The sequence below is a fragment of the Esox lucius genome, chromosome 23 (assembly GCF_011004845.1).
Source record: "Esox lucius isolate fEsoLuc1 chromosome 23, fEsoLuc1.pri, whole genome shotgun sequence".
NCBI lineage: Eukaryota > Metazoa > Chordata > Actinopteri > Esociformes > Esocidae > Esox > Esox lucius.
In genome coordinates this window covers 1,760,448-1,783,763 of record NC_047591.1, presented here as the reverse complement: position 1 = coordinate 1,783,763, position 23,316 = coordinate 1,760,448, and the positions used below count along the sequence as shown (strand labels likewise).

The 23,316-nt window shown below is 40.5% G+C and overlaps 1 protein-coding gene across 11 annotated transcripts in view; it reads left to right on the top strand.

Annotated features, from left to right (window-relative positions):
- Positions 1 to 23,316, top strand: part of dennd5b (DENN/MADD domain containing 5B) — a 119,470-nt gene that overhangs the window by 49,865 nt on the left and 46,289 nt on the right. For 7 of the 11 annotated variants that reach the window (XM_029116951.2, XM_029116949.2, XM_029116945.2 and 4 more), the window contains exons 2-4: positions 1,106 to 1,165; positions 4,687 to 4,796; positions 7,674 to 8,358. In XM_029116951.2, the coding sequence (XP_028972784.2) occupies positions 1,106 to 1,165; positions 4,687 to 4,796; positions 7,674 to 8,358 (855 nt within the window). The remainder of the gene's footprint in view (positions 1 to 1,105; positions 1,166 to 4,686; positions 4,797 to 7,673; positions 8,359 to 23,316) is intronic. The other 4 variants (XM_029116954.2, XM_029116952.2, XM_029116953.2 and 1 more) reach the window with 1 other exon arrangement.

Genomic DNA, 23,316 nt, shown 5'->3' with positions numbered 1-23,316 from the left:
TGAGCGAAACGGTATCTCATATTTATCATAGTAAATCTTATTTCCCATCATTCACTCCCCCAAAGTTACTAATTTTAATATATTAGTTAGACTGATCATGTAAGATTGATTTATGTTGCCTCTGGCGTATGAGTCCTTCTGTACAAATATCTCAAGAATTTCAGAAATTAACCTATTACAGCTGTATTTCTACGTTGACTATTCAGAAATGGAAATGCCCAGTGGGTCAGTACTCCCCATCACTGATTGGGCAATATTTTGTCATCATGGAGCCCAAAAAAATGGAGCAGAGCTTGAGAGACAAAAAACTAAGGAAAAACAACAAACACTAGTTGTCCCGCTTGGCGGGTTTTATTATATATGTTCAAAATATCTCTCTAGACATGTTGTTCTAAGATATCTGCTCCATGATTTTGCTACATTGACGAGATGTAGGGAAATCACTCAAGGAATATTGACCTGCTGATCATCTCTAAATATTAATCCGCTGTGTACAGAAAAACGCAGTGCTTTTTAGCCGCCTTCAGAAACCGTATAATCAAGAAACAGTATAATCAAGAAACATAATCGTCCCTGTAGCTTTTTCCATGTTAGATGTTTGATTCAATTTGTGAGTGATGCTACACTTCATGGATTGGTCTGATGTGTACTAACAGAGTTTTACTGGTCTAGGTGTTTGCTTTGTGCCTGCTGCTGCTTTAATAATGCCATTTTAACTGCAGCCACATAGACTTTTGCTCACTAACAATAAGTCATAAGCCCCGATACTCCCACACAGCCACTTCTCCAGCTTGCCTCTCTTTCTTTACTGGCCCTAATGGATATAATATCCAAATAGATAGATGGTTAATTGCTTACACCTATCAAACATTGTGAGATCAGTGGCGGTGAAAGGGAGGAGGTGAGCAAAGAAAGATGTTTGAGACTATGAGAATTTGTTTTTTGACATGTTCTATGTAAAACTGCTATGTCTCATTCATCATGCTTCAACCATTGACTCATTTTTCTTTTTGTATGTGTGTGTTATCTCTGTTTGGTTTGACATGGGATGTTATTTTATATTGTTTTTTCTTTTTTTTCTTTTCTGCATATGCCTCTGCTATAGCTTTGTATCGATGGCTAGAGGCTGACCGCCAAGGCAGGGACCCCGATGCCACAGCCACAGGTAAACACAGAAAAATGTACCTCATTGAAAATACAAATCCATCCTTGATTCCCCGCAAGCTCTAACTTGTATAATATCTCCACCTTAATCTCCCTTTTCTTCCGCCTCTTTGAAATGCTACCTTACTCAACACAAGTTATCTATTCATTTGGCTCTGTTGTGAACTTCTCTTCATCCCTATCACCTGATTCCTCCTATCGCTCCCTCCCTCTATTTCAGTCCACCCTTCCCCAGCAGTTATATGCCGGCCAAGTTATGCAAAACATTTACTTACCTCTCGCTGATGCTGGCTATTTCTACCCGCATTGTTATAATCTACCTCTTTCTTTTTAACGAAAGAGTTTCACCAGGCTAGTGCACTCCACTCCACTGACTGTTAATTCTGACAGTTGTTTGGCTGACTCTGTCAGTAATCTTAATCTCCCTCCCTCGTTTCATGTGCATGTCCTGGTTTAACTTTGAGAGACAGAGCAGGTAACAAGGAAGACGATGAAGAAACCATGCCATTACAAAGGCTTTGCCCCTCTTCTGTCTGCTCTGTCAATGCTGTCCTCGTCCTTCTCCTGACCGCTCAAATCATTGTACCTCCACACTGACACTGAAACCAGGAACTAACTCACTGGCATGCACAGGGCACCCAGCCAAGAGATGTCAGGTGTGTGTAATCCATGCAACACTAGACTTTTTAGATATCCTGTGAAAGTGATGGGATGTCTTAAGCATGTATACACATTTCTAAGATGTTAAGCCACTGTTATTGCTAATGCAACAGGGCACCTTGCCCGCTTACTCTGTGCCTTTATCTCTGTCAAACACACACACGCCCCTCTGGAGCAACAAGGTCATCCAACCATAACTTTGATGTTTTTTTCCCTCCATCATGTCAGAGAGTTTTCACCAGAAGCTGAAATGTCAACTGACCTTTGCATTATTCATCAAACATAACACGCATAAACCCACCCTAAAAATACACTGATACCTGGAGGGGTGACCAAAGACACATGGACCATCAACATCCGTCAAAGCGGAGGCGGCCAGGGAGTAACACGTCTTTACTCTCCCATTTGGAATGTTAGCTTCTCCTATTAACCCAGCAGTATGTCCCCATCTCACCTCAGTCCTCCCCTGCACACTCTCCACTTGTCCATACCCCCACCTTGCCCACCCACCTGCTAGCTGTCTGCCTGCTTCTGGCTCTCCTCTGCTCTCCCTTTTGCCCTTGTTTTACCTTGTTGACTACTGCTGCAGAATTGCGGTCTGCGATCATCAGCTTCTCACATTCGGAGTGGGAGTGTGTGTTTACGTGGTGGCTTTTCCTCCAATGTTTTTGTTTTGATTTCCTGCCTTTTACAGCCCTTACACTCCAGTGGCTACACTTTCGTTCCTCTGTTTCCATTTTCACAAGTAAAGGAAAAATTTTGATAACTGCCCATTAGATTTCCCCAACAGTACAGCAAACAGAATAATTAAGAACAGAGTAACACGTGTGTGGCCAAAATTGTAACTTTGAAACTTGACAATATTTTATTACTACTATTATTATTGGGGCATATTTATGCATGACTGACTGAAGACTTTGGGAAAAGATAGAGTATTTTGCTTTAAAGGCAGTGGGCCAGTTGTGAAACCTTACAGCATTGGTACATCAGTGCACTGGAGTGAAAGTTAAGACTGCTAGACCACCCATGACCAAAAATCATGGTTTAACATACCCCATTTTAATCCTTTGCCCGAGTTTGTAATCTTCAATTGTATTAATGGCCCTGACTGTCAGCAACTCCCAATGAATTCTGGACTGACTAAAAATGCACCAAGTTTTGTAGGCATCTGCCTGTCCCCACCTCCTCCCCACACTACTTTTCCAACAAGGAAGTCAGGTGACTCAACCACCTGAGGAAGTTGCTAGAGCTCAGTGAGACCAAAACCTCTCTGCTGACAATGCATCACTGCTCCTCTGGCCATGTTCACCATGGGGCTATCCAGCTACTATCGATCTAGCTGCACAGTAAAGGCTCAAAACTACACTTTATTGGTTAGATTTGTGTTCCAAAAGAACACCTTAGACTGCGCCACCAGAGAGGCACTATTGATCTTAAAATCTCTGCACATTGTATTACACTCAGTGTTAATGGATCCTGGGGAGTCGCATTCACCACCAGATGCTTTATGTACCACATTTTAAACAATCACTTTGGCCCTCCCACCTTTTCCTTCATTCATATCCGGACCACGCTGGCATCATCAAAATTGGAAACAATCATGAAGATAGATTTAATCCAGTCCACATGATGTTTCTTTTGACATATTTAAATTCAATTGCTGTCTCCCTCTTGTTTATGGTTTTGGATCACTGGTCGCATATTTAATGAAATGGTGTCTGGATTAGCAATAGGATCGTATGGCACACCAAGGCTTCTGCATAGTCAAAAACTGAGGTCTATAAGCAACAGTCATTGGTGAAACAATCATGGTCATGGTTCTTTTGTTTTAGTGTTAAACCTTGACAGTAATGAACACCAATGGAAAGCTAGAGTTTGCAGTTAGAACCTAATAGTGAGAGGAATGGATCAGATTCAGGCAAGAGACGCCACACATTAGTTAGCTTAGAGAGGTAGCTGAGTGAATGCAGTCCCAGTCCAAACTTGAGGTTTAGGGTAAAAATTTGTGGTTAATGTTCAAGTTATGATATGAAAACTAAAAAGGTTATGTCACTGTTAGACAACAAAAACTAAAATCTCCTTATCAGGTAATTGAGCTTGCAAACATTATGATTGATGTTTCTGCCCATCCCTAACCTCCACCCTAGCAAACTGCCCCTCTATTTAACTCTAAATGAGCCCACCAGTACCCTTAATGGCTGATCCGTATTTATAACGTATCTTACGAATGTTTCTGTCATGGATACTATGCTATGTATTCCCCTGAGACCATCCTGGTCAAATTACAGCCAACATAGCTGTGCTCCTAGTCCATTAGATTTCATACACTCTGGTACTGGTGTTGCACTTTCATCAGTTTTGGGGCATTGTGGGGGAATTTGTCAAAATAGGAACTATGAGTATAAGGCCGGACAGCAAGGAGGATTCTTTTTTTCCCCCACAATTGTTATATGTTTTTTTACCCTGAGCGACATACTGTATATCTGCCAAGAGAATCCATGATTCTATTAATAGCCATTGCCAACTAGAACTAACTTTAGCCACTGCTAGCTAAAAAGCTAAAATAAAAAAATTACTTGCCTTGATTATGTCAACTGACTTTTTGTTGCTAATGATAGCTAAAGTTAACTGAGGTTATTAGTCATTAAAGGACATTTTGTGTGATCCCCTTCCTGTGAATTCTCACAAACACACACACCTCCACACTATTTTGGGATCAAACATATTTTCATACCTACACACCTGTACATTTGTGTGTAACAGCAGAAATATAAGAATTAGGCTTTTGAACAAATTGCACTATTAACTAATCCACTGATGAAGAGATTTGACATTTTCTGTTCTCTCTGTCTCTCACTCTAGGGGAGAACTTTGAACAAAGTCCCCTGAAGAGGACATTCAAGTCTAAAGTCCTGGCACACTACCCTGAGAACGTGGAGTGGAACCCCTTTGACCGGGATGCTGTCAACATGGTAGGTGCCCTTTGTTGCAGGGCATTAGGATGGATGGATGGATAGATGAAATTACCTTATCGTCGAATAAGAGGAGGATTATCAGCGCTATTGCCAATGCGCCACTTAGCTGAGAAAGGACTTTTTGATTATTATTTTTTTACTGGGGAAAGGGAGGACATGCTAGGATTATTGGAACCAAGGCTTTAGGCAACAACACACACAGACACAAAACCCACACTGGAGTGGAGTTAAGACACAATGCTGTGACTTCTCTCTCAGAGGATCTTGAGTAACAGAACATTATGATTGATGTAACGTCGCCTGAAACTCGCTTTGTGCACCTTTTGGCTGCTGTAAGGCGCTTTACAAATAAAATTTGATTGATTGATTGATTGAGAACAAAAGGCACCAAATCCATCTCTGTGGATTTACCCAGGGGGCTTTTCAGGCGACGTTACTCGAACTGTGGCCACTTTGCTGTAGCTTGATTTGAATCCCGATTTAGATGTTTCATCTTGATGGGTGGAGGGCTTATGTAAGACGAAATCTTTATATTGTCAGATATCTTCATCCATGACAACAAAGAATTGATTCATTAGGATTGTTATTTGTATACTGCGAAAAAAATTATATAAATGAAATGTATTGATTCACTCAAGCCCTGCTGAGACATTCTGTACGAAATTTACTTCTGACCTGTCATTCTATCAGTGACCTTGGTAAATTTAAGTGTGTGGTTGAAGTGTATTTGGATTGAATGTACTCTGTGTGTATGGTGTGTGTGTGTTCCTGTGGTCATTTACGTCTTTCAAGTCCAGCAGTTTGAGCCCCAGGTGAACTAACTGATATTGACACCTACCCCTCTCTAGCATTCAAAAAAGCATTGTGCATTTGCTGACCATGTCTCTTGCGATGCAAGGTCCTTTTTTTCTATTGGTGTGGGCACTGTGGTGTCTGCACCACTCAATTATTCACATAGGGTTCTCCCCTTACATCTGTATGGAAATTGAATTGCAGTATGTTTCCCTGTGGGTTCAGATCTGAAATGGGACACCAACGCTGTGCAGTCATGGTTCCACTGGCAAAACTTTATGAAACTCAGACCCAAATTTAAAGATACCATTTGTAAGATTTACACAATACAAATGCAGAAATACATCCAACAGCTCATTCTAATTGAGCTGTTGGATGTATTCCTCCTCCGGGTAAGTTCTCCATAAGTAGCAAGCTAGCTACCTAGCACTTTAGTAAGCTACTCTTAATACATCTCAGCCCGACTAGAGGGAGGAACATACTAATTTCTCTTTTGAGTGAAATTCCAGTGCATTCAAAATGTTCACAAAACTCATTTTCCTAATTAAAAGCTTAGCATTTTTGTGAAAATAAATTGATAGCAATTGAAATGTAGTTTACCCGTGATCTCCACTCCACTAGTCTTCAACTTTCCTACTCGTTCATTTCCTTCTCATCACCTCCACACCTAAGGATGAGAGGAAAGAGGTGAGGGGGTAGGGAACCATCATGTAATCACAATTCCGGACCCTATAGGCATTGCTACAAAGTCCCTTCGATTATTGCTTTTTATGTCACACAGCTTTTTGTATAAATACAATTTCAATCCCTCCCTCTACTGTTGCTCTACTTCCCTCTGTCTTTTTCTTTCTTTCGCCCTGCTTTGTTGCTTTCTTTCAGTCTTTTTGATTACTGTCTCATCTCATCTCATCTGTGTTTCTGCTGTTAGTACTGATGGTTGTTTTTCTTGGCAAGGGCACTGAGTCAGAGTGTGTTTGACGATAAGACGAGGTGTGTGAAGGCTAAGTTCATGCCTGTGAATTGGGATTTGTATGAACATATACTTTCTATGAACAGGCCTATACATGTTTTTGTTTGCCTTGAGCCTATAATACACTTCTCATTAGCTGCTGCTAGAAACTGTCCTTCCTTTGTCTCCCTTTGTTAAGAGAGATGGACTAACGCAGACAGCTATTCCGTAATTGTTCTAATATCATTGCCGTCTGCTGAATATCTCCTAAACAGAAAAATATATAATTTCACATTAGGTTACAGTTATGACACTACAGAGGCTATCTTGAATACGTAATCTCGGTCCCAGAATCAACATTTCAACATACAGACTTCCTACTTACATTGGTACTGTATTACGAGTTTCATCAGAATGCAATCTTTAGTTGAATATACTATGTGTTGGTTTACCACTGTTGGTTTCGGCAATTGCAAGGTTGTACTGTTTATTGTCTGCAACATTTACCTGTTTTTATTTCAGTAGAAATTCTTCCCTTTTTCTCCTTTTGATTCTTGTAATTCACTTATATTGCTTTGGATGGATGGGAAACTGTTATTTGCAAGGGTACATACTTTCTTTTCGAGGGTGAAAATTCAGAATTTCTGATGCTTCTCATTTTCTCACGCAGATTAAAGTAGTGTGGGACTACTGATCTTGTCAGAAGTAATCAGTCAAAGCCATGATTCACTCAGTAGAGAATATTCACTTTGCCAACCACAGACAATGTGTCAGTGAGCTTTTGTGTTAAGATTCATTTTGTATTAAGGTGTGTGTGTGTATGTGGTAATACATTTTGGATTCAGCTCAGCTCTGCAAATTAACATAATGGGGATTTTCAACCAAGTTTTCCAGGCTGGCTGCAGTGATGCTGACTGGGATGCTGTTGAAGCAATTTATGCTTGCTTGATTAATGATGTGACACATAAACATACAAACTCACATGTAAACATAAACACTTCCTCAAAGGTACAGACAGTCTGGTTTGAATGTAAGTGTACTTGTTTCAGATGAAAAGCCACTGGCTATATTTTGTCACTTCATCAGTTATTAGTAGCTGGTTAATAGTCATCATTCTTTTCTTCCCTCTTTAGCTATGCATGCCCAAAGGTCTGTCATTTAGGACACAGGCAGACGCCCGAGAGCCACAGTTCCACTCCTTCCTGATCACACGGGAAGACGGCTCGCGCACCTACGGCTTCGTCCACACCTTTTACGAGGAGGTGACGTCCTCTCAGATCTGCTCGGCCATGCAGACCCTCTACCAGATGCACCAGGCGGAGAACCCTTCCTCGGCCGCGCCCTCCTCCACTTCCTCCTCTTCTTCCAGTATGGACTCTCTGGCTAGCAGCCTTGACGAAGCTGATCCTGTGCCGTCCTCCTCATGCCGATCTGTGGCGTGCAGCGGCTACGATGCATCACGCGACACCCTCTACGTCTCCAAGGCGCTGTGTCTGATCACGCCTATGCCGTTCATGCATGCCTGCCGCCGTTTCCTGTCCCAGTTGCACCGGGCCATCACAGCCCCCTCGCCCCCGCCCCTTCCCCTGGAGAGCTACATCCACAACATCCTGTATGAGGTGCCCTTGCCTCCTCCAGGGCGCTCGCTTAAGTTCCATGGGGTGTATGAGCCCATTGTGTGCCAGCGGCCTGGGCCAGGGGAGCTGCCTGTGGCCGACTTCCCCCTGGGCCAAACTTTCACTCTGCTGGGGGTTGAGAACCTGGTCCAGCTTTTCACCTGTACCCTATTGGAGATGCAGATTCTTCTCTACTCACAGGGTAAGTGGTACTCTTAAAGCTTACACAAATGTGCATAATAATATTAATGGTGATAACATATTTAATGCATTATTCATCCAGAATAATCTCCAAGTGTTTCCTTTATTTTGAAAGATCACCCACTTCCACCAACACTCCCTGCCCCGGCCTGACTTTCCTCAACAGTGGTTTGTTGAGTGAGGATTGTTGTCAGGTGCCAGGTTGTTGTGATATAAAAGAATGAGACAAAGATTAATCATGTTAGAAGCTTTTCCACTTTTAATGTGACCTATAATGTGAACAATACAATTGAAAAACACTGAAATCTTTGAGGGGGAAAATGAAAAATAAAAACCTTACAATAACCTGGTTGTATAAGTGCACACCTTCTTATAACTGGGGATGTGGCTGTGTTCGGAATTAACGAATCACATTCAAACTAATATTAAATAGAAGTCATTATACACCTGCCATCATTTAAAGTGACTCTGATTAATCACAAAGTTCAGCTGTTCTTGTAGGATTTTCCTGACATTTTCTTAGTTACATCTCAGAGCTTCCAAAGCATCAGAGGGATCTCATTGTTGAAAGATATCAGTCAGGAGAAGGGTACAAAATAATTTCCAAAGCATTACATGTACCATGGAACACAGTGAAGACAGTCATCATCAAGTGGAGAAAATATGGCACAACATTACCCAGAACTGGACGCTTAAAGGAATTATGAACAGTTCCTAATACTAGGCAATTTAGGCACAAAACCTTCAGCCGTCTGTTAGAAAGCTGAAGATTAAGTTCACCTTTCAACACGACAACGACCCAAAGGACACATCTGCATTGTGGGATTGTTGAGATTGTGGATTGTTGACGTGCTGTATGCTGCCTGCTGTTACCTACCTGGCTACCTGGCAAACTTTTTTAGAATTAACTCTATATAAACTTATTGGTCAAAATTCTATTTTAAGAGTTTTACCACCGCAATATTTTTCTGTTGACCTCTTACCCAACTTTACTACACCGGGACTCTTTTTGGACATAATTAACAGAACTACTCACCACTGAACACCCGAGGCTAACTATCATTAAAATGCCTTATCACTGTAATTGTTGGAGCAACAACACGGAGGAGAACTATTGTCTTCAGTTAAAGATAGCACAGTTAGAGGCTCGGCTTCTGACGCAAATGTCAGGCAAGGATTATGCTAGTGTAGAAATAGAAAAAACTGTGTCAGTGCCACCAGGAAGAAACGATAGTCTTGTTAGCCCCACAGCACAGCTCCTGCAGCCGAGCAAGAAGTTTCTCTTGGTCACTGGGAAGAAATGCCATCGACCAGTTAAACCTGAATTGTTGCTAAATCCAACTGAGACTTTCAACAGGTTTTCCCCACTGGAGTCGGAGTCAAGGCCCGAGCCGTCTTCGGAGGGGAATGATTGGCAGGCATGTTCTACTGGTGGCCTTGAAAAACTGAAAACCTTAGTCATTGGCGATTCCATTACCCCCAGTATTAGACTAAAGGATCAGCCGGCGATCGTACACTGTTTACCGGGGGGCAGAGCCACCGACGTAGCCGCAAATCTGGGGTTGGTGCTAGCAAAGTCTAAAACTGGCAAGTATAGAGAGTACAGAGATATTGTTATTCACGTTGGCACCAACGACCTTAGGATGAAACAGTCAGAGGTTACGAAGCAGAACATAGCATCAGCGTGTAAACTAGCTAGAAAGATTTGTCGGCATCGAGTAATTGTGTCTGGCCCCCTCCCAGCTAGGGGTGGTAACGAGCTCTACAGCAGACTTGCGCAACTCAATCGCTGGCTGAAAACGGAGTTCTGCCCGTCGCAGGAGGTATAGTTTGTAGATAACTGGCTTTCTTTTTGGGACTCTCCCAGAAAAATAGGGTCAGGCCTGATCTGCTGAGGAGCGACGGACTCCATCCTAGCTGGAGTGGTGTTCTTCTTTTATCTAGGAACAGGAGTCTCACTCCTATAGCCTTAACATGAGATAGAGTGCAGGTCAGGCTGCAGGCTGTTAGCCAGCTAGCATAGTGGAGTCTGTCTATAGCATAGCCAGATTAGTTAGTACAGCTTTACCTTTTGCCACTGTGACTCGTTCCAGGCTGAGAAAAGTTAAACAAGGTAGTGCTAACAAAAACAACCTTATTAAGATAAAGCCTTCCTCCACCTCGGTCACAAATAAAAATAAAAATGACTGTATCACCTCGCATCTCAAAATGGGACTCCTAAATGTTGGAACCCTTGCTCCAAAGGCAGTTGCCGTAAAATGAATTAATCTCTGATCATAAACTAGATGTTATTGGTTTATGTGAAACGTGGCTAAAGCCTAATGAATTCAATGCCTTAAATGAGGCCTCTCCTGGTTATACTAGTGATCATATCCCTCATGCATCCCGAAAAGGAGGGGGTGTTGCTAATATTCATGATAGTAAATATAAATTTACTCTCGAACACATCACTGAGTTTCATTCTTTTGAAGTTTTACTAATGAAAGTTAACCAGGCCGATAAATCGTTTTACATAGCTACTATTTATAGGCCCCCCAGGCCATACACAATGTTCCTCAATGAGTTTCCAGAACTTTTGTCTAACCTTGTAGTCATGGCAGATAGTATTCTAATTTTTGGAGATTGCAATATTCTTATGTCCAATGATCCTCTTCAAAAAGCCTTTGAAGCCATAATTGACTCAATAGATTTTATCCAACATGTCTCAGGTCCAACACATTGCCACAATCACACCTTAGATTTAGTCCTGTCACGAGAAATAGATATTGTAGATCTAATAATTTCCCCCCAAAATCCTGGATTATCGGATCACTGTCTTATTACATTTACCGTTAAAACAAGAAATCCACTTGCTCCGCAAACAATGAGTTTCAAAAGCCATACTATAAATTCTCGGACTACAAATAAATTCCTTGATATTCTTACAAGTTCGCTCATTAACGACAGAGGAAAACTTGTTCCCTGGTACACAGACAATACTAGAGCACTTAAGCATGCCTCCAGAAAATTGGAGTGAAAGTGGCGTTCCACCAAGTTGGAAGTATTTAGACTAGCCTGGATAGACAGTACACTACAATACCGAAAATCACTCACGTCTGCTCGATCAGCTTATTTCTCCAACCTGATTGAGGTGAACAAAAACAATCAAACATTTATCTATGATACAGTTGCAAAGTTAACTAAAAAGCAAAGTTTAGCAAGTAAAGTGGGTCTTTACTTTATCTCATTTCATCTTCATCCGCTTATCTGGTATCAGGTCGCGGGGGCAGCAGCTCCAGCAGGGGACCCCAAACTTCCCTTTCCCGAGCCACATTTGCCAGCTCTGCCTGGGGGATCCTGAGGCGTTCCCAGGCCAGTGTCGAAATATAATCTCTCCACCTAGTCCTGGGCCTACCCCAAGGTCTCCTCCCAGCTGGACGAGCCTGGAACACCTCCCTAGGGAGACGTCCTGGGGGCATCCTTACCAGATGCCTGAACCACCTCAACTGGCTCCTTTCGATGCAAAGGAGCAGCGGCTCTACTCCGAGTTCCTCACGGATGGCTGAGCTTCTCACCCTATCCCTAAGGGAGAAGCCTGCCACCCTTCTGAGAAAACTCATTTCAGCAGCTTGTACTCGCAATCTTATTCTTTCGGTCATGACCCAGCCTTCATGACCATAGGTGAGGGTAGGAAGGAAAATTGACCGGTATATCGAGAGCTTTGCCTTCCGGCTCAGCTCTCTTTTCGTCACAACGGTGCGGTAAAGCGAATGCAATACCGCCCCCGCTGCTCCGATTCTCTGGCCAATTTCCCGCTCCATTGTCCCCTCACTCGCGAACAAGACCCAGAGATACTTGAACTCCTTTACTTGGGGTAATGCCTCATTCCCTCCCAGGAGTTGGTACTCCATCGGTTTCCTCCTGAGAACCATGGCCTCAGATTTAGAGGTGCTAATCCTCATCCTCCCTTTAGTTGTAATGAATACATGAACTCCTTTGATGAAAAGATCATCACCATTAGAAAACAAATAACTTAATCCTCCTTAAATAGTTATGTCCTCAAAATCTCAGTTGTCCAAAACATTTCCTGAACCTCCCTGACCAGGTGTCAATGGGGACACTTGAATTTTTTGATACCGTATCGCTCGACACATTTACAAAATTTGTAATGAGTTCTAAACCCACAAACTCTCAGCTAGACCCGATTCCAACAAAATTACTTAAGGAGCTATTTCCTGTGCTAGGTCAGCCAATGCTGAACATAATAAATTGCTCCCTTTCCTCCGGATGCGTACCAAACTCACTAAAAATAGTGGAAATGAAGCCTCTTCTAAATAAATCTAATCTAGATCCCGACACATTAAACAATTATAGGCCAATATCGAACCTCCCGTTCCTCTCAAAAATCTTAGAAAAATGTGTTTCCCAACAACTGAATGCCTTCCTAAAGACATAACATTTATGAAATACTCCAGTCCGGTTTCAGATCCCATCATAGTACTGAGACTTGTGATGGTATTTTCTAAAGTTCAAACTGTTCTATGAAAATGGTAAGTAAGACAGGAGAAATCAATTGCACAATAAACGGTTTAATATACTTGCAAGGAGAGAGTACGCAGGTTACAAAGTAACAGTGAATAGTCTCTAAATAATTGGGAAGTACATTCAATACTTATAGAGAAATGGGTGGGGTTAGGAATCCACATGGTCGTACCATAAACCAACATATGTCCTTATCCATCCTGCCCCTGTTGTGTATCTTCCTCTAACCTGTCCTAAAACCCGTTGATCTGCATCTACCCTCGTCCTGCTGAAGATTTACATTTACCTTAACACCTCATACTACCTTTCCCACTGCACAACCAACATTCCTTTTCTCATCTAAATAGTGGGGGCTTCATTCGTTTAATCAGTAAGAATACATTGTAAAATAAATTCCCTGACAGGACTGCCCTCGTGAAGGTAAACAAATGACCTTCTAATGGCATCAGACAAAGGTTTCGCATCCGTCCTGTTGCTTCTTGATCTTAGTGCTGCCTTTGACACTATTGATCACTCCCTTCTCTTAGAGAGACTGGAAACCCATATTGGGCTACGTGGACATGTTCTAGCCTGGTTTAAATCTTATTTATCTGAAAGATATCAGTTTGTTGGTGTGGATGGCATATCCTCTGACAAGTCAAAGGTATGCTTTGGTTTTCCACAAGGCTCGTTTCTGGGCCCATTATTGTTCTCACTATATATGCTCCCTCTGGGCGATGTAATCCAAAATCACAATGGTAAATTCTCACTGTTACGCTGATGACACAGTTATATATTTCAATGAAGCATAGAGAAGCCCCTAAATTAGCTACTTTGGAAGCATGCGTTTCAGATATTAGGAAGTGGATGACAGAGAATTTCTTGCTCTTAAACTCAAAGAAAACAGAAATGCTCATTTTAGGACCCAAGAAACAAATAGCGTTGTTAGCAGATCTCACTGTGAACCTCGACGGCTGCATGGTCGTATCCCAAAAAACCTTTAAAAAAAACTTGGCGTTACCCTTGACCCTGACCTCTCCTTTGAAGAACATTTAAAATATGTCTCGAGTTGCTTATTTTCCTCTTCGAAACATTGCAAAAATTAGAAACTTTCTATCAAAAATGGATGCAGAAAAATGTATCCATGCTTTCGTTACTTCTAGACTAGGTTACTGCAATGCTATTCTCTCTGGTTATCCAGACAAATTAATAAATAAACTTCAATTAGTGCTGCACACGGCTGCTAGAATCCTAACTAGAACAAAAAAATTGAACACATTGCCTCCTGTCCTAGCGTCCTTACACTGGCTGCCTGTTAGGGTTAGGGCTGATTTTAAGGTTTTACTCTTATCCTATAAATCAATACATGGACTTGCTCCTACTTACCTTGCTGAAATGATCCAGCCATACATACCTACACGTAACCTATGATCGCAAGATGCAGGCCTTTTAATTGTACCTAGAATTTCTAAACGAACAGCTGGCGGCAGGGCCTTTTCTCATAGAGCTCCACTACTGTGGAATGATCTGCCAATTAAGGTTAGAAATGCAAATTCAAGTGTCTACTAAAAACTAATCTGTACAGCACGGTTTATAATTAGGTGTAGCCTGGCCCGGGGACGTGAAGGTGACCAGTAGGCTTGATACGGTCCACCCTTGCTGTCTTGCCAGGTGGGCTCTCATTGCCACTGGGATGCCCTCCCTCCAATGCCTTTCAGGGGAAGATTCACTGGCTTGTTATTGACTCTCTGTTGCGCACTTGTGCAATTGGGCTGTACGCTGATGGCAATACTCTGCCCTCATTCAGGGGGGTTGCACTTGGTGGGTGTCCCTTTGGTTGATGCCTGGCAATGTGGGTGGATTGACTTCCTGCCTGTTGGGCCCTGTCCGGGGCCTCCCCCGGGTAGGGCCACAGTGTCGCCGGACCCCCCCGTCTCAGTTCCAAGGTGTTACGCTGCTATATAATTGTGCTGGGGGGTATGAGGAATGCACTTTCTAACTTTTCTCACTCTCCTCCAGTTAAAAATTTTAGCAGGAGATGAGGTCCTGGTCCACACCTGCGGAGTACCTGGTTTGGGGGGCCCGTTGCTGTCCCTGTCCTTGTCCACCTGGTCATTCTTTTGACCTAGTCTAAAATCGATCTAAAATAGGTTTCTTCCTAAAATTCGGCCTTCTTAGGGAGTTTTTTCTAGCCACTGAAATCCAACACTACTGTTGTTTGCTCCTTGGGATTTAAGGCCGGGTGTCTCTGTAAAGCACTTTGTGACAACTGCTGTTTTAAAAAGGGCTTTATAAATACATTTGATTGATTGACTGATTGAAATCCACAAAAGCATGACTTCACCAGAAGAAGATTAACGTTTTGGAATGGCCCAGCCAGAACCCAGACTGAATCCAATTGAACATCTGTGGGGTGATCTGAAGATGGCTGTGCACAGGAAGTGTCCTCGCAATCTGACAGATATGGAGCGCTTTTGCAAAGAAGAGTGGGCAAATATTGCCATGTCAAGATGTGCCATGCTAATAGACTCCTACCCAAAAAGACTGAGTGCTGTAATAAAATCCAAAGGTGCTTCAACAAAGTATTAGTTTAAGGGTGTGCACACTTATGCAAACAGGTTATTGTGAGTTTTTTATTTTTCCCCCTCAAAGATTTCAGTTTATTTTTCAATTGAGTTGTTCACATTATAGGTCACAATTAAAGGTGGAAAAGGTTCTGACATGATTTATCTTTGTCTCATTATTTTACATCACAAGAACCTGGCATTTTAACTGGGGTGTGTAGATTTTGATGGAGCTTCCTTTCAGTAACCTAATCATCAGTAATGCCTGGTAATTTGTTCGATTCGTAACCATGTAACAAAGGGATCCCACTGTAATGAGCACCATTCATGTCTGTCTGCTTGAGAGAAAACCACAGGCAGGCCTCTCTCCTCCTACCACCCTTCTGCTAGCCATATCCAGAAAGCTGTCATTTCTCCATCTGTTATGTTTAATTTATCAATCAAATTGTCAGACAGAATACCTTCTGAAACTGAATAATTAAAAACCTCTCCTTCTGAATGGAAAAACACTCCTGTACATCGGGAATACTTGGTTGCATCCTATTTATCTCCTACTGTGCTACACGGCTGTTGAAAGGCTTTCTAGTTTTTCCATATTGAGTATGCTGTGACAGATTTGACTGAAGGCAGTTTAGTGGAAGTTGTGAGGCGAGGAAACCTCATGGGTGCATCTCAAATTGTACCATCCTGCGTTAATGCGACAAGGCTGGACATATGTCCTCATTGTTTTACATGATCCATCAAGAACCAGTTAAATCACGACAGACTCATCTTGCGCAACAGCCACCAACTGTATTTTTCACTCACTCATTGTGATAACATAGGGATGTAACAGGCAAGTGCTTAGTCCAATTCTGTGGCTCATGAGACAGATGGAATTTAGTCTTAATCCAGCATGTATGTTTTTTTTTCAAGAGAGGCTTTGAGTCAGCCATTTCACATTCAAACCGGTTGGTTCAATTTATAGGATAGTGAAGACTTTCACCAACAGGCTTTAAGCTCCATGCCACACCATGAATTGAGAGTTACATATCTAACAAAACACAGAGGGTTGTGATTCCCGGAATCCTTATATCAAGACTGGGTGTGGTGTACCATAGGGCAGCTGATGTGGGCCTTTATGATTTTCTGTTTTTGCTAATTATCTTCAAATAACCTTAAATAAAGCATGTGTGTATATTGGATCATGACATTTTATATGTCAGCTAATACAGTAAAAGACAATGTATTAGCTGACGTATGGATGTGGATGTGGTGGAACGGGAGCTTCGTGCCCTGGATGTGCATCCCACAAATCTCCATCAACTGCAAGATGCTATCCTATCAATATGGGCCAACATTTCTAAAGAATGCTTTCAGCACCTTGTTGAATCAATGCCATGTAGAATTAAGTCAGTTCTGAAGGCGAAAGGGGGTCAAACACAGTATTAGTATGTTGTTCCTAATAAACCTTTAGGTGAGTGTACATCCATTAACCTTGAAGCATTTAAGAATTACAGACCCAATTATATATTGCCCCCCCATTTTAAGATTGCAAAAGTAATTGTACTTGGTTGCATTCAATGACTGCCTGAAATCTGCAACCCATAGGTGTCTGGGACTTCACTGTACATGAAGAGAGAATGTCAAAGACTGTTTAATTTGTATTGACCTACTTTGCAATACAGCTGGATTATTGCAACCAGTTCAATTCCTGGTTGTGGCGTACAGACTGCGTTTTTATTAAAGTTTCAACAGTTCACTGGTGAAAGCCAATTGTGTTGGTTCCGGTCTAATTTATTCTAATTACCCTCACCAACCCTATCTCTTGAGCCTTAAAAAATAAATTATTCAAACCCTTCGATAGGTAAACATTATTTCAAACCATAAATATTTTTTACACAGATAGCAAGCGCACCACATTTTCTTCAGGGAATGTACTTGTCTAGTTATTATTATTATTATTATTCCTCCAGCTCTACAGCCTAAACCAGTGGTTCCCAACCAGGGGTACTAGGACCCCTGGGGGTACTTGGCCTCTCCACAGGGGGTACTTGAAAACACTCATGACACCATAGACTTACTAGTGAAATTAACATGAGGGGGTACTTCAGTAATACTGAAAGCAGTGCAAAAACATTTTGGGGGTACAGTAACTGAAAATGGTTGGGAGACACTGGCCTGAACGGTAAAAGCTATAAACACAAAACTAACTCCAAAATGTCCCACATGCTCGAACTCTGGTTGCTTGAGCAGATCTTTTTGATAGCTATTATACTTTTCAAACTGTATCAATATTTAAATGAGCCACCAATATATTTCAATGGGAAAAAGTGTCCATAGACTTGAATGGTAAAAAATTCTAGGAGCATCTCCTCCTAACTTTTTTAAGCTATCAAGTCCAAACCAGTGGCAATATGTTCAGTCTGGCCAAACTCGAGTTGATTGTATTCAGATTTTTGATTCTATGTTTACTTTTGTAGTTATAAACATTCAAATATTGCATAAATTAACATGGGTTTCAATGATAACCTAGTCTAAAATTTTAGAAGCATCTCCTCCTAACTTTTTTAAGCTATCAAGTCCAAACCCACGCCAAGCTTTTCAGTCTAGCCCAACTCAAGTTACTTGTATTCAGATTTTTTATACTATGTTTACTTTTGTAATAATTAACATTCAAATCTTGCATAAATGAATGTGTTTCAATGAGAGCCAACGTAATACAAAGGTTTCAATTCAAAATATTAATGCTTTAGGGCCATTCAACCTTTGATAACTTTAAAGGTTTGAGGCTATCCTAAATAAGAACTATGTTATGTTTATAAACAATTTACTGTATATTTGCTAATTTACATTGTTAGGATATAACAGAATGACTCTTGAACCGTTCGTGCTACAGACACGAAACGCACTTTGTTTCACACGTTTAGCCTATGCCCAGTTCATATGATGGAACGTTTATTGATTTTACAGATGCTAATTAGCGTAATTAGCAGAATTAGTGTTGACTAGCTATTAGGCTGTATCTTTACCCATGCTGATTAGTGTTCATTTGTTTTTAAGGCTGTATCTTTTGAAACGTTCGAGGTACAGAAAAAAGACTCTCGTTCAAAGTTTACACTATCCCTAGTTCATATAATGAAACCTTTAATGATTGTATGTATGCTAATTAGCGTATTTACCGTTAATTAGCTATTAGGTTGTATCTTTTGAATGGTTTATGCTACAGACACGAAGACAACTCTGTCTCACACGTTTAGGCTATACCCACTGCAATTTATGAAAGGTTACTTGATTTTACATATGCTAATTAGCGAGAATGAACTATTACACTATAGCTCTTGAACCGTTCAAGCTACAGACACGAAAGCAACTTATGTTTTACCAGTTTGGGCTATCCCTCCTTCAAATTAGGAAAAGTTGTTTGATTTTACATATGCAAATTTGCGTAATTAGCGTAAATTAACTACTAGGCAGTAACTTTTGAACCGCTCGAGCAACAGACACAAAACTGACATTGTTTCACCAGTTTAGGCTATCCCCAGTTCATATAATGAAACCTTTATTGATTTTAGGGTTAGGGCTATTTAGCGTAATTAGCGTTAATGAACTATTATACTGTATCTTTGAAACTGTTCAAGGTACAGACATGAAACCAACTTTGCTTTACCAGTTTAGTAATCCCCTGTTCATATTATAACACGTTAATTTATTTTACATATGCAATTTGCGTAATCAACATTATCTATTATGCTTTTTCTGTTGAACCGTTCGTGCTACAGACATGAAACCAACTTTATTTTACACGTTTAAGATACCCCTACTGCAAATTAAGAAACTGTTATCGATTTTACATATGCTAAGTAGCGTAATTCGTTTTTATTAACTACTAGGCTGTATATTTTGAACTTTTCGGGCTACAGACACGAGATTGGTCATTGGTAACACTTTTATTAGCTATGTCGTGTATGCTAATTTATGCTAATTACCCTCTCCAACAGTATCAACACTTTTTGCAAGCTCACCACGCACACCCCTTGTGACCTAGTGTCTTGAAAATTGGTACATAGGTGTATCTCCTCATGATGAACATTTTTGCCATTGGGACCCATAAAGTCCGCCGTTTTGGATTATTTGAAAAACACTCAAATTTCCTCCTCTGGCATCTTCACATACTTTGATATTTGGCATCTAGGGACCATGGTTTTCAAAAGTTATATAATTCAGACCATTATGTCAAGAAACATGGATGCTGTTGACCAATGCACATGTGCGAGGGACGTGGTTTATTATTGTTATTATTACGGAAAAAAGGGTGTTTTTTGCTAATTCCCATGAGATTAGCAAGCAAGCAAGTTTATTTATATAGCACAATTCATACATAGAAGCAATTCAGTGTGCTTTACAGTGAACATAAAAATACAAAATACAATGGGGTTATAACATTCATATTGTTACAGTTATCTAGCTCAGCTGTCTCCAGGGGGACTGCATGAACTTCAACACCCCAGTATCTCAATGTTCGCATTCAAATGCTAGGATGAACCTGTCAGTCCCTATGTGAGATAATCATTGCATCAATGGGTTACTTGGATCTCTCCAGGGGGACATTTATGCCATGTCTGTACATGCATTTTATATTCATCCTCAGTGAATTACAGTTACCATAACTGTTTACTGTACTAACCAGGTATCTCAATCCTCACGCTCCAGTGCTTGGATCAACTCGTAAGTCCTTTTGTGAAAAAATACCCTACATCGATGTCTAAACAGCAGCACAAGAACTTGCATTATCTGTCATCCGCAGATTGTTACATTTACACAGAGGGTATTCCTCTGATAGCACCAGACCTTGCATTATGTTTGGTAAAAGATAGCAAAATATACATTTAATAACAAAATGAATCAAAAAGAGAGAAATAAAATACAGCATAAAATAAGAAAATTTAAATAGAATAAAACTAAATAAAAACATAGCTATAAACGCTGTAAGATTAATCAGTGCACTTAAGTTTAAGTGATAAATACATAGAAAGCTATAAGGCTGAACAGTGTGGTTAAGTTTAAGAGCTCAGTCATAGGCATGTGAAAAATAAATGTTTTTAACCTGGATTTAAAAATGTGTACGTTTGGTGCACGTCTAAGATCTTCTGGTAGTTTATTCCATTTGTGTACAGTATAACTGCTAAACGCAGCTTCTCCATGTTTAGTTTGGACTCTGGGCTCTAATAGCTGACCTGTGTTCATGGATCTAAGAGCCCTGTTCGGCTTATATTATGCAAACATATCAGAAATGTATTCGGGTCCTAAACCATTCAGAGATTTATAAACTAAAACCACCACTTTGAAATCTATTCTGTAACTGACTGGAAGCCAATGCAAAGATTTAAGAACCGGATTGATGTGCTCTGTTCTCTTGGTCCTTGTTAACATTCTGGTAGCTGCATTCTGAATGAGCTGCAGATGTTTTACAGTCTTTTTGGGGAGTCCAGTTAAGAGGCCATTACAATTAGAGTAGTCAAACCTACTAGAGATAAAAGCATGGATGAGCTTCTCTTGGTCTTTTTGGGCAACCAGGCCTTTGATTCTTGCTATATATTTTGGATGATAGAATGCTGTTTTGGTGACCAATTTGATATGACTGTTAAATGTGAGGTCTATCAGAACACCAAGATTACGCACTTGATCCCTGGTTTTAAGGGCCAGAGAATCCAGGTCTTTACTTTTATTTTTGTTGCCAAACACAATAATCCTTGGTTTAATTGTATACAATTTTGTTTCATCCAGGTATTTATGTGCTCTGTATAGTGACACAGAGTGTATTGAGCTGTTGTCATACAGTTCGAGAGCCATATATATTTGAGTATCATCGGCATAGCTATGATAGTTCATGTTGTTGTTCTGTAGAGTTTGGCCCAGAGGTAACATATAGAGATTGAACAGAAGCTTTCCAAGAACTGATCCCTGGGGAACTCCGCATGTCATGGCCGACATATCAGATTCATGATTACCAATGGTGACAAAGTAACTCTGGCCATCTAGATAAGATCGGAACCAATCAAGGACTGTCCCAGAGAGTCCTACCCAATTTTCCAGCCTATCTATAAGTGTTCTATGATCTACAATGTAAAATCCTGCACTGAGATCTAATAGAACTAGAACTGTTATTTTATCTGAATCAGTATTCAACTATATATGATTTAAAACTTTAATTAGGGCTGTTTCAGTACTGTGGTGAGGTCGGAAGCCTGACTCAAATTTGTCTAAGAGACCGCTTGAGGTCACAAAATTGTTGAGTTGACTGAAGTCAACCGTCTCAATGATCTTGGCTATAAAAGGGAGATTTGATACAGGTCTATAGTTGTTCATTATAGATGCATCCAGTGTTCTCTTTTTTTAATAGGGGCTTAATGGCAGCTGTTTTTAGAGATGTTGGGAAAATGCTTGATTGCAGAGAGCTATTAACAATTTGCTGCAGGTCCATTGTTATAGAGTAAAAAGAAAAGTAAACATTTCTGATGGCAGTGTGTCAAGACAACATTTAGAAGCTTTAAGATGTCGAACTGTTTCTTCTAGGGATTTTTGATCTATTGTATTAAATTGCGACATAATAACCAAGTTATGTCTTGGTGGTTGTAGGGATGGTACAGTGTCCTTGTTAGACTGCGTAGTTCTGATGTTCTGTCTAATACTTAAACATTTTTCACTAAAGAAACACAAATTAATTATATTTAACAGTGGACATGAGTTCTGACGCTATCTGCTTTATTGGGTTTGTAAGTTTGTCAACCATGACAAATAGAGTGAGGGTATTATTGATACTCTTGTGGATTATTCCCGATATATGTTGCTGTCTGGCCCTGCGTAACTCATTGTTACATCTATAAACAAAGCTACCAAGGCTTTGTTTATAGATGTCATAGTGAATTTGAAGTTTAGTTTTCCTCCACTTACATTCCTACATTCTCTTTTCAGGGCACTTACCATCATGGTGGTTCTACATGGTGTTTTTTGTTTGCTTATAGTTTTCTTTACCTTTACCGGTGCCACACGATCCATGACATTCAATATTTTGGCATTAAATTATCAAAGATTACAAGCTGCTGACTCAGCACTTATTGTTGGAGAGATAGCTATGGCTTCCATAAACTGAGCGTAGGTACTCTCATTAATGTACCTTTTCTTAACAGAAACAGAGTTTACTGGAACATTCGGGGTGATAAGTGATTCAAACAAGACACAGAAATTATCAGACAGGGCCATGTCTTTAACCAGGAAATACTGAGACCTTTTGATATAACCAGATCTAGAAGTTGGCCTTGAGTGTGTGTAAGCGCTTTCACATGTTGAGTGAGATAAGTGTCAAGTAGTGCAACAAGTTATTTGGCATTATTGTCTGTACTATTATCTATGTGGATGTAAAAATCCCCTGTAATAATAAACAAGTTATAATCAACTGATATAACAGAGTAGTTTAGCAAAATCATCAATAAAATTTGCAGAATATCGTGGAGGTCTGTCAATGGTTAAAAACAAACTTTTGGGGGTACCCTTCAATGTAAAACAGAGGTAATCAAAAGAAATGGATGGAAAATTATTTAATTAATCAACCACACAGTGACGCTACTGAGGTTTTTCACATGAGCGAGGTCACCATGCTCTCCCCATTTGAGATATAGCCATGAAAGGAGGTAGATTAGTTCACAAGCAACATATTTGCAATTGGGACTCATTAACTTTGCTTTAATGGTTTGACGGCCATTTTGAATTTGTGAAAAACACTAAAAGATGAACTCCTCTGGCACCAAATGTCCGATCTTCACGCACTTTGATATTCGGCATCTATGGACGATGGTCTTGAAAAGTTATATCAATCAGACCATTATGTTGAACAACATGGCCGCCATTGACAGATT